At 39.2% G+C, this 12,476-nt stretch overlaps 1 protein-coding gene across 1 annotated transcript; it reads right to left on the bottom strand.

Annotated features, from left to right (window-relative positions):
* Positions 1-413: 413 nt before the first annotated feature.
* Positions 414-11,636, bottom strand: cbx7b (chromobox homolog 7b). Its single transcript, XM_044338535.1, has 6 exons — positions 11,227-11,636; positions 8,798-8,841; positions 7,370-7,435; positions 6,930-6,996; positions 6,237-6,642; positions 414-5,439 (listed from the first exon to the last, which is right to left on the bottom strand). The coding sequence occupies exons 1-6, from the start codon at positions 11,293-11,295 to the stop codon at positions 5,237-5,239; spliced, it is 855 nt and encodes a 284-aa protein (XP_044194470.1). The 5' UTR covers positions 11,296-11,636; the 3' UTR covers positions 414-5,236.
* Positions 11,637-12,476: the final 840 nt, after the last annotated feature.

The following is a 12,476-nucleotide window of genomic DNA, read 5'->3' as shown; positions in this document are numbered from 1 at the left end:
GTTGCTATTGATTGATATTATCTGCACATGAAGAAATGACCATTTGTCACATTTGAGCATCACTCAATGGAAATTCAGTATCTGCAGATCCAAGAAAAATCTAAATACTTTGACATACATAAATACATTAAAGGGTCTGTATGAAAATTATTTGGGAGGGGAGGGGGGTTAAATCTAAAGTTTCACTTGTTGAAAAAGAAAGACCCTCCTCGTCATTATTAATATATTTTTTGGGCCCTCCCCTTAACTTTGGGAATAAAAACCTGCAACACCCCCTTTTAATATCTTACATAGTACTGAGTTGTCAAAATTTGTCTCACCATTAACTTAAAGAGGCAAAGCATATAGAATTCAAGGTTGCATACTGTACTTAGAACTAGTATAATGGAATAATACTTGACATTTGAAGTGGAATTATACATGTCCAAATCTATGGCAAACATAAAATTAGGAATATTACAGACACTGTTTTAGATAAATACAAGGCTAAACTTTTTATACCATTTATACCATAGGCCAACTTAATGAGTCATTAACTTTTTTTTAAAACTTTGTTATGATTGCAGACTAGCCAAGTGAAGTGAGAGAGGAAACGCCTCGGTAGAGATAACATTTAATCACCAATACTGATAAAGATCCACATGTCCTAATGTGTCACACAAATTAAATATTGGCGCTATTAGTTAGTTGACTGTGCTGGGAAATATTAGACAGTAATAAGATCGTTGTCTATATAATGGCAAAATGCATCATTATGACCCATGATGCACATTAAAGTCATCATTTGATCCTTTTTTAAAGATAAAAGAATCTCACAAGCGATGGCTGAAATATAAATTTGGGGTGACTAAAAGCTCTCCCAAAAGAGTCAGACTACCTTCCCTTAAAAAAAAACAAAAAACGTCCCCCCTCCTTTTCTGACCTTCCTGCCTAATAATTTTCATACAGTCCCTAAAAGGATTTAAAGGCTTTAGGTGAAACTTATTTTGCGTGTGATTTCTCAGGTCACAATTACTCAGTTTCAGTCATTAAGTTTCTTACATTTCAGTTGAACTTTTTAAAAAGTTCACTCATTAGTGTTAAACTGATGTCGACACCTCGTAAATCTGTAATAATCTCTGAACACAGCTGCATCCATTAGTAACTGAAAACACCTCCATTAACATGAACAAGCAAGATAAAGTCAGATAAAAATGATATTAAACATGAGCAACATTTATTTTAATATTACCATAGAAATATTCTATACACAATGACACTTCTGTAGACAGGAGCGGGTAATGTGCAGGTTTACATCACAATAAAGTGCAAGGTTCTTCGCTTGGTGGTGGACAAAAGCAGCACAAGCGACCACATTAGGCGACGTCAAAAATCCAGGTGCTTGTTTTTTGACAGGTCAGTACACTTAGATATGGCATCGGTTATCACAAACTGTATAAAAACGATTCTGTTCAGCGTGACAAACACACAGGTATCTCCTTTAAAGAATAAATATACATTCAGGTCAATGTAGAAAAATAACGACTAAAAATACGTGTTCTCCTTACTGTCCCTCCTGCTTCCTCCGCTTTAGTGTCTCCTCATATTTCAAGTCTTAATAACATCAGAGGAGGATCCTGCATTCATACAGAAACCAAATAAGCTGGGACAGTAATGATGTGTGTGTGTGTGTGTGTGTGTGTGTGTGTGTAGGATAGAGAGCAACATGAGCCCTAAAAGCTCCACAGACAAAACAACAAAATTATGCAACATCAGGCACTTCCATTCCCTGCAGCTTCATTGTCACACACAGACAGTTTTGGGATCACGAGACGCTCGCCCATCATCCTCACTGTGGGATAAACAACTTTTTGACCAATGGGACGCTGCTGTGGGAGATTCCACAGACATGACACATCACATCAGCTCCTGTGTCCAATGGGCAGGAAGCCAGCAGGGTTAGACCGACATACTGGGTTCAGAGTTGGCCTTTTCGCTTTTAAATGATTTCAGTGTTTACCCCTGACAGCACTTACATGAAATTAGCCTGTTAAGTTGTGGGTAAACATTTCACCTTCAATTTACATATTTTTTTTATTGTCCTGTGTTCTTGGTGAAGTAATTATTATTATTAATTTAGCAATTATTGAAGTGTTTTCACTTGCATATACTTTCTTATCCTTAAGGCAGTTTTAAGTATTTCAACATACTATATAATCTACTGACACCTTGATTTTCATGCTGTATTAACTCGAAACTTTGACACTGCAGTGAACATTCACTTGCATTTACTTTTTTAGTCCGTTACATAATCGAATGATAATGCAATGCCATGAGGAGATTGTTTGGAGAGCTCTCTTTGTTGGTGCATTTAAGTGCCTTTGGGAATTTCCGACATCCAAGACTTAGAGCAGTAGTTCTGTTTTCTGTTTTTGTTTTTTTGTTACCCATTAATATGATGCAATATCTCCATGCATCCCGCCGTCGTATGTTGTCTATAAGTGGAGTTGTGAGTAATTCCTTACAGGTAATGATTGAATAAATGTATATGGCATGTTTGATAAAATATATCAAAATAACTAAACTAAACCTGTTAGCCTGGATTTCAGTGGGCATTTTTATTGTCTGATTATTGTCTATATCAACCTTCACAAGAATTAAATTCAGGGGTAAACACTGAAATCTCATCACGTCACTTCTGGACATGGAAATGACCTAATTAGAAGAATATCTGCACAAACTATCAGGTATTAACAACTTCAGAGTGAAATCTCAGCATTGATACCTGCATTTAAAACCCTAACGGTCAAACTCAAAAGGCTCCTGATGGAAATACAAACCGATTTGATGTAAATACAGTGCAATTCCATAATACATTCTGTCATCAAGCCTCGTCTAGTTTCTGATTTTGGTACAAGATTCACTTGTCGCTCGTGTGGTGTTTTGAGTTGTTGAAGAGCCGGGTGGACAGAGAAGTATGCACGTCTTTGCATTGATATAACTGTACTGGAGGAGAAAGGCATGCAGGCGGATCAAATCATCTCAAATCGTCAGAGGATTTTGAAACGCATACAGGACTAAGCCACGTGTTGTACAGGTAGTAACAGTCTATGTGTTTACGGGTACAGCACTGCATGTTAGTGTGGGACTGACAGCTATGCCCACCTCACTGTAGTTTGAAGTATGTACAATATTACTGTGTGTTTGAGTCCAGTATTGAACGGTAAGCTTAGTAGTGTGGAAGAGAGATGTGGAAAACAGTGGCTTCGTTTACATGCACAGAGGACTCTTCTTCTTCTTCACATGATTATTCAGGTTACTTCATTTTACATGATTGAATATAAATGTCTTTACTCTGTAGGCGTTATATACTCATGAGAATTTCCATTTCAATTTTGTGCTGCTGTATAGTGTAACACATGAGCATTAATCTGACGACTGTAGTTACTATTGAACAGTGGTGGAAAGTAACTACTACTACTAAAAAACTATACTTTTTGACGTACATGCGCTTTACTTGAGTATTCCCATTATTCTGAGGGGAAATTGTAGTTTTTAGTTACTTTACAGATTAAAATGTTTGATACAAAACACATCATCTTATGAAATATGATGTAGTGTAATAGATAAAAATGCTCAACACTGTATAAAGTAGATTAAAATGGTTCAACCAGCTGCAACATTAAAATACTGCTTACATTTCAATGTATCAATAATAATAGTCCAATAATATATCTAGTACCATAAACCTCTGAAAGGGGGGGTGTTCTGCGTAATGAGTACTTTTACATTTAATACTTAAGAGCATTTTGCTGATAATATTACTGTTACATTTTAAGTGTAGGACTACTTGTAATGGAGTATTTTTAAATTTTGGTATTGCTACTTTTGCTTCAATAAAGAATATAAGTACTTCTTTCACCACGGCTATTTAATAAGGTTTTGCATGAAATTTACAAATGTGAGTGTCTGTTGAATCTGGCGTGGCAAACTTGTAAGAAAAGTAAATGTTAATACATGAGGCTCATTCTGTTAACTGCTTTAAAGGTACCCCATGGAGTTTTTGACCACTAGTAGCGCTGTGGAGCAATGTTTTTATGAGTGTGTCCCTGTTTTTTTTGTATCCTGTGGAGATGCACGAGGACTCATGCACACAAGCATGTGCTTGATGTGCTACACAGTACTGCCACCAGTTTCGCACTATTCCACTGATCAACAGGTGGCAGAAATGTGCCATGCCAAGTAGCAATGTGTAAGCAAATGGTGAGGAAAAAGAAGACTGGGATGTGAACAGTGTTGGGTTCAATTTAGTCAAAAAAAAATGGCAGGAGTGAAGTGTATTCAACCCGTTTGTAGGGTTCTTACAAAGCTTTTTGGTGAGAGACATTGAATGTTAACATAACTGTGTTTGTTTAGAAGAAACTCCCCAGGGCACCTTTAATGTGGAAAAGACCCATGCCAAAAAAACATTTACCATGTCTGCACATTTTAACCAGTACCAAAAATTCAGAGATTACTTAGATAAGTGTGATATGATGATGATGACTCGTACCCTTTTTAAGGGAATTACCAGTCATTCCCTCTACTTACTGTATACATATTTTCAACTGTTTGACAAAGGAAGATTCATTGGGCTGCCACTGGCCCACAGCTGGCCTAAGTCCTGCTAACTGAACTGATTCTCAGCCAAAGTGTGCAGCTCCAAATCTACCTAAAACTGGCTAGAGCCTGCACACATTTGGTCTTCCAGCGCCAGGGATTGCACCTCAGTCACAATCAGCCATGTGACTGGGGTCACATCTTTTGTTCTAGAGCCAAAAACCCAAAATATAAGTTAAATTCTAATATTTAGTATAATGATACACAGTTTTACTTCTTCACCAGATGTTTCTGTTGGATCTCTGTTCGAATCGGCCAACTTTCTCTCTGTGGAGAAAATGTTTGGGTTTATTAGAGTTGTGTATGTTTTTTTTCATTTCTGTGGTTCTCATAGAAACCACAATCAATTCAAGTCCCAACCAATCAAAGATACACGCAAGCAGCTCAACCTAAATAAGTTGAGTTTATATCCAGGTGACTCTGTGCATGTAAACGAACCACTGACCAGACTGGAAGTATTTGGCAGGTGGAAGAGCAGAGTGAGAGGTTGCAGAGAGGGAATGAAACACCAACGCTGACCCTCAACCACAACTCACACACTGAAAAGCCGGCGCCTCCAACCCTCCCTGCCTCCAACCCACGTCCACTTCACCCTCATTCAGACCTCCAGCCCCCAGTCTCTGAAGAAGCCTTTGGCCACTCGCGACTCTCGGAAAGTCACTGTGAGGGAGTTGATGGTGACGTCTGTGACCGTCACCTCTCCCGGACCGATGACGGGTCTCCAGTCCATGTCCGGCTTCTCTGCTGCGGTGACCTCGTCCGGTCCGACAGCGGAGCTCCACTCGTCTGTCCTCTTCTGTCCTGAATGAGGCGGGGAGAGACAGAAGGAGAAAAGGGTAGAGTTGCAGTCAGACAGTGATTGCATCAAGCCTATCACGTGTACTGTTATTGAGTTAACCTCCCTGGACTGACCTGGACAGATTATCTCTGCTCTGATAGATGTTGTAAACTCACAAAGGCAGATAGGACACATTTGGCAGCGTGAACAGACAGCTATTAGTGTTTCTAAGAAGACAGGCAGGGCTGAATTATTGAATAAAAATGATTAGAAATGTCTGTGAGGCTGTGCAGCTTTGAGCTAAATGCTAACATCAGCATGCTAACATGCGCTTCGCTAACAATAATGGCGTATTGATGTTTAGCAGGTATAATGTTCAGCTGAGGCCGACGAGAACTCATCTTGCAGGAATTTGGTCTTGAACCAAAATACTAGACACGTTGAAATTTTGAGCTGATAATCGCACTAGATGAGAAGTCAGGGGATTGCCAAAGATATTTGATTTCATCCTCTTGGGTCCTTTAATGTCTGTTGCAAATTTCACAGCAATCCTGTAGTTTTCAACTTTTCACCGTGAACCACAAATGTCAACTTAATAGTCTCGCTAGAGGTAAAGTCAGGGGATCACCACAAGTATTAGGATTCATCCTCTTGATAATCTTCTCATCAGTCAGCTCAGGATGAAGGAAGTTTAATGTTTTTTGGTTGCATGCCCAGTGAAGAGAGCCTGTCAGTGCCTACTAAGAGGTTCACACAGACTCAAGTAAACTGGGTCATGATGGTGATTAGAGTCCACTGGCTGACCGACTGACACACTTACCATCAAGAATGCCTCTGCTCTTCTCTGCTGTCTCCTCCTCAGCCTCCTCCCTCTCCTCTTCCATATCCTCCTCATCTTCTACATTGTCCTCCTCCTCCTCCTCCTCCTCCTCCTCCTCTTCCTCCTCCTCCTCCTCGTCCTCCTCCTCCTCTTCCTCTTCCTCTCCCCCACTTTTCCAGTCCTCTTGTGTAGGACTTGGGGGGTTTGAGTTGAAGAACCTGAACTGCGACCTCCTTTGTTTGCTTTTATGATGTGCCAGTTGCGGTCGTGGCGCGTGCTTGCAGGGACTGTATGGTTGATCCTCGTCCTCGGGGTCCAGGGAGCGCGTCAGGGAGAGACGCAGGCGAGGCGGAGGCTGCTCTGGAGTCTTGTGAGCGCTGCGGAGGTCCATGGTGTAGAGCGTATTCTGCATCAGGATCAAAAAGAAAAACATGCACAGCAGAATTAAATCATTTTTTTAGAAGTATTTGGATAATTGTACAAAAAAGTTCAAACTGGTCACAAAGGAGAATTGAGAGGTGGTGGCTTACAAACAGAAAACTACATAAGGTTGAGAAACTGCAAGCACAATCACTGGACAGTATCCAACAAGGAAAGGAAAACAGAGAGAGAGCTGAACACTAAAGTATGAACCACTGTGAAGTCTGTTAAAAAAACTGTCTTAAACTTTTTGTATTGAACTCCAAACTTTACCTGCAGTAAGAGTCTTTTGGCTTTGGATCCTTTCCTCCTGTGACCCAGAGCTCTGTCTCTCTGCTCTCTAGGAAAGCCAAGCAAACTGTTAACAGGACTGTAAGTACTGACTTCAGGCCCAGTTACATAACATACATATAACATAACATGTTACACGTTTCTTGTGTCTAAATGTGTTTACATTACATCAATCTTTCACAGGACATAAGATTTAAACATTAAACTCTGTTATGTCAAATTGAATTTGATTGCATCTTTTAAAACTAAAAGTAGCACAGAGGTCTTGTTTCTGGGTCTTGGTCTGCTGATTCATCTTCCATCTCCTTTATGATTCATAAAATGTAAGAAAACCGCTTTAGTCTGCACATTCCTGCTCCACAATGTGTCAAACCTTCTGGGCTTTCCATCTTACAAGTATTAGCTGTTGAGTGGAACCTTACTTCTCTTCGTAGGCCTGCACTAAACGCTGGTCCAGAATGTGTTCCTCGGGTTCCCATGTGCTGTACCTGTGACAGATTACAAAAAAAAAGTATATAAAAGACTTTGTTTTCCTTTTAATGCCTTCATTCATTTGTTAATGCATTCAGTCAGCTAATTAAATCAGTCTGTCCATTAATGTGGCATCCTTTGATATTTTCCATTAAAAAAGATTCTTATTATCTCCGCCAGGCGTAAGCCTGGAGGGGATCACACATTTGGTTGTGTGTGTCTGTGTATGTGTGTGTCCGTGAGCGTATCTGTCTGCAGCTAATCTCACATACTATTGGACTCATCAGTCTAATATTTTTGTGCATATTTATGACTGTGTGTTCAAGGATCTCTTGTGGTTGCAGTGATTCACAATTTTTGAAAAACCTATTTTATACCTCCATTGACTGCTGACTCCTCGCTCCTCTTAACTGGCTGGTAGAGGCTGCAAGGGATCAACAACTGCTTCAATTTAGAATCTTGTTTCTGCTGGGAACAACCAATCAATCCTTGTTGCCCCGTTAGATCAATCGGTGCCAAATCTCAGTACCTTGAGAGCTACTTGTGAATTCATATAAATATTGATAAGATTCCTTATGAGCCTATCATAAAGCTTAGAGACTTTCCTCTTTTCAGCAGTCCTCATCATTTTACAACATGTGTTACGACATAGCAAAAGGCATTTCCAGCAATCGGCTAGGCTAAAAACAAGGCTTACCTAGTCTGTTGCTGGCCACATTTTGGCCTTTGTCGTGGCTCAAAAACTGACATCCATAGAAAAGTTTGATCTCATCTTGAACCGGAGTATCTGCAGATTAATTCCATACCTGATATGTTATGATCCACTAAAGTCAGACACAAGACGAGATGAATAAATCTCTGTTTTTGTTATCTTCGCTGCCATCTTCATTGTACAGACCTGGCGGAGACCTGCACTCTACTGAGCGTGCTCTTCTAGTTAATCACTATGTGTTGGCTGAAAAAGGGGCTCAAACAATGGCTTCATCCTCTACTCAAACAATAACTATGTGTGGAGCAAACAGTCAGAGTGGATAATATCACCTACCAATCATTACTTTTTAATCACAAAATGTGAAAGAAAGTTGTTTCTTTTTTTTAAAAAAAAAAACATATTGTGAAATCATTTTTAAAAAAATGAAATCACACTTTTCAGTATCTTCTGGAGCTGTTAATAAATTCATTTTCTGATCAGTCATCTGACAGCATTCTGTAGACATGTTATGCTGTATTATTATTGTTAAAGAGCATATATTTCTGATTTCGAGTTGATTTACATATGGTCATGGTGCTTTTATGTGCATATGTATAATCTGTTGTACGTGTCAGTGTGAATATTTCATGTTATCCATCCATACTTCTGATCAAGTTTACATACTCACTTTGGAGGCCATCCTTTCCACTTCAACAGGTACTCCACATTCCCCTGTGAAGATTTAGAGCAGCTTTAGTCAAGAAGCTCATGTCAGAAATAACATCACAGTATACACTGTAGCTTTTCACAGCCTTCCTAATGCCATCTGAAGACTTGGATGATGCATTATTGCAGATGCTATACACCTGATTTTCATAAAAAATTGAAGGAATTTGTTTTTTCTAGTGTTCCACTTTTAAATAGTCAGTCCTGATTGGACTGATGAATGTTCTACAATCAATGTAAACAACTATAAGATACAATATGTTATCTCAGAGACCACAGGTTAGATTTCAGTCTGATTAGGGTCGTTATGGTCATAATGTCAAACTCTGAAAGGCTGTAATTGCCTCAACATTGATTAATATTTCAATGAAACTTGCAGGGGTGAAGCATCTTGTTAATGATTGGCCCAAGGGTGCCCGCATCATATGTGGGAGATGACATGCTTACCTGTTTCCTGTTTAGCCCTGATTACACTCAAAGTTTCCAACAAAATTTCAAGAATAACAAATGTATGTTATAATACATATATAAGCTGCATAATTATTCTGATGCACTTAACGCTGAATACAGTTTAGTGTACTTGTAGGATGTTGCCATGCCATCGAGCCATATCTATAATTAACAGATATTGTAAAATGTAATATATGTCTTCTATGTAACAGCAAAGCCACTCAGAGTTAGTCATCCTCGGTGACATCATCCACCGTTAACTTCCACACTCTCAAAGGTATTCTCAGCGGGTGAAGTCATCACTTTTCCCGACTTCATCCGGTTACTCATCCGTATACAGTACAGAGGACATGAATGTACTGTATACTGAATGAGACATAGGACATATAACATTTAAGAAGGATCCATATTTTCTATAACTTGCAGCATTGATTATATAATTAATTTTACCTGTAAACTATGTAAATATTATGTGCAAATATTGGCTTCATGGCGATTAAGAATCTGGATGAGAGGTTAACTCAACATACTACTGATACCACAAAAACCTCCTTCTTGATATCTGTCTATAAATGCAGTATAAGTACAGCAATCCTCCTCTAACAGCGATAACAGGGTATCACCCAGTAATATGTTTGTATCTGTGCTTATGACCTAACCCACTTCAAAGTTAGAGTTCCTGTATATCTGTGGTTTCAACATCACATCTATGCTGAAGCAGTTAGTCTAAAATTGGGCTATGTATATTCTGTGTCTACTAAACTTTCACTTTATACTCTATGTAGCCCAACTTTAAGCTTGACATCAAACAAGTTACACAGGGTCTAGACAAGTTGACACAAAGTAAACATCAAACAATAATACAGTAGGCAGCAACTGTGATGATTTATTAACCATTTAATTCATTAACCAAGGAACACATGTGCTGCTTGAAGCCTTTTAAATGTGAAGTTATAACAATATATAAAAGTTTTCTCTATTTCATATTATTTTAAAGAGTTTGGAGGAGTTTGGACTGTCAATCAGACAAAACAAGCAATTTAAAGAAGTTACTTTTGGCTCTATGATGGGCATTTTAGACAACACTCCTAATTGATTAACCAAAAAAAAAAAAGTTTAACAGCTTAATTAATAATCACATCAACTGTTACTTGCAGCTGCAGACATAACATATGAGAGACTATTGCCTTTACAGATGAAGATTAGCTGCTACTAGCTATATATAGCTCTCAGATATCTACTGTCTCATACAAACTCACATGTTAAAGTGTTAATAAGCTTTATATCTGTGCTTATAACTACTACAGAGTTAGAGTTCCTTTTCCTCAAAGTGTTTAAATTATTTTCTCCACTCCTGTACATTTAAAGAGTTTATCAGTGTTGAATTGTTCAGGGAGACATTTGTCACAGTAGCAACAGTGGTGGGGAAACTATTGTAAAACGGAGAGGGGGGGTTCAGGGGCCCCTCTAGCTCTGGGGAAGCCATGTTTTGTAGCTACGCACCTGCATTTGTCAACACCATATGGTAACTTAGACTGTAACCCAATTAGCGAGCGAACAGGCCCAAAAACGAAGGTATTTGGTTGATAACATGTCCCTCCTCCAGCCTCTTTAGCCAAACACCTGACATGGTGAGCTGTAGTGCAATGACAACACACTCCACGTTACCTTAAAAGACACATCCTCCTCTGGCTTACCCCCCCCCTCTTGGCTTTTTTTTGTTTTTGTTTTTTTTTACAGCCGGCAATTAAATAACCAGATTAGTCGCGCAATTCTGTTCATTTAATCTCTCAAGCTTTCATTAGCATCCAAAGTAGCGTCATCTCCTCTAAAATAATAATGCGTTAAACTGTCTCCTTCAAACGCTGACAACGTCCCGTAGCAAAATGGACTGACACATTTTTTTCGGAGGGGGGGGGGTGATAAATGTCAAAACGTTACCTTTCTAACTCTTTTCTTGACGATTGCTTCTACAGCAAACACTTGCTCTCCAATCGCGGACAGCTCCATCTCTGCGCACGCCGCCGTCCGTTAAAGTAGCGTCTTTCTGCTCCACAAACTAAGCTAACGTTAACTGCTTATGACAGCGGTCCCTCGGCTCCGTCCTCTGCTCCGCGTTTCTCCCCTTCAGCCGCTTGTTTTCCTCACAGTTTGAGGCCCATTTATCAGGAGAGACTTCCTTGTGCTGAGTCTTTCTGTGCGTCCAGTGACTTTACAAAATCTGCGACACATCTGCACACCGCTTCGCGCGGCCCCGTGCCCAAAAAGCGCGCTCCCTTGTTGCGCGCGCGCGCGCTACCGGGTGCTTCATCATCCTCATCAGTCAATGCGTGGATCATGGATGTATATATAATACATCCATGGTGTGGATGATACCAAAACCAGTGCTGGAAGAGGTACTCAAATTATTATTTTAAAGTCTCCTTACACTCAAAAATGTGTTTTTCTTCACTGTGCAGGATGATGTATGTGCAGAGTTTGACACTAGAAGCTGTTTTCACATTCATCTGCTGGAAGTGGAAAGTTTCTCTGTGATCATTGAAAATCTGATTTGAAGGGATGGGCTTACAAGCAGGATTTGTGACATCACAACTAGTTTGGAGCCGATTCTGGTCCAGTATTCAATTTACACAAGTGTGATGTGGAAAGTTGAAGCCTCTAGCGCACAAACACTGAGAAAAGACTTTACAGTGAATTAGGAGACATCTTGTGTCCAGCAGTTCAACTTCTGCAATGAAATATATTTGCATATTCATAGATTCTGGATGTTTAATGAGGAAGGGGTTGATGTAATTTTAGGGATTATAATCATATAATTTAACTTTTTTGTGGAAAAAAACTTATCAGACACATTATTATTCAAGGTGGAGTATTTTATATACATCTTAAAACGTGTCTGGAGGGGATCTGTAAGTAAAAGTTGCAGTACTTCAATGTAAAAAGGTTCAAGTTAAAGTCTGACATTCAAAAGTGGAAAGTCTTATTAGCAAAATGTACTTAAAGATCTCCTCTACACATGTTTTAAAACATATAAAAAGACTGTTTTGAATAATTGAAACTGAAGGTTTCCACACCACACTTGTGTAAACTGAATATTGGACCATAATTGGCTATAAAAATAGTTGTGATGTCTCAAATCCTGTTTGTACGTACATGTTTTAAACTCAGACACTTTCCCCATTCAGCAGATA

Source organism: Thunnus albacares, chromosome 20 (assembly GCF_914725855.1).
Source record: "Thunnus albacares chromosome 20, fThuAlb1.1, whole genome shotgun sequence".
NCBI lineage: Eukaryota > Metazoa > Chordata > Actinopteri > Scombriformes > Scombridae > Thunnus > Thunnus albacares.
The sequence above is the reverse complement of the archived record's forward strand: the minus strand, read 5'-3'. Positions and strand labels throughout refer to the sequence as shown.

What these genes read in the sequence shown, in the direction of transcription:
- cbx7b (XM_044338535.1), bottom strand. Translation starts at nt 11,295, where the DNA reads ATGGAGCTGTCCGCGATTGGAGAGCAAGTGTTTGCTGTAGAAGCAATC. An exon ending in TGGAAAGGATGGCCTCCAAA is followed by an intron (nt 7,436 to 8,797) that starts GTGAGTATGTAA and finishes AATCTGTCACAG; the next exon opens with GTACAGCACATGGGAACCCG. An exon ending in GAGCAGAGGCATTCTTGATG is followed by an intron (nt 5,440 to 6,236) that starts GTAAGTGTGTCA and finishes CGCCTCATTCAG; the next exon opens with GACAGAAGAGGACAGACGAG.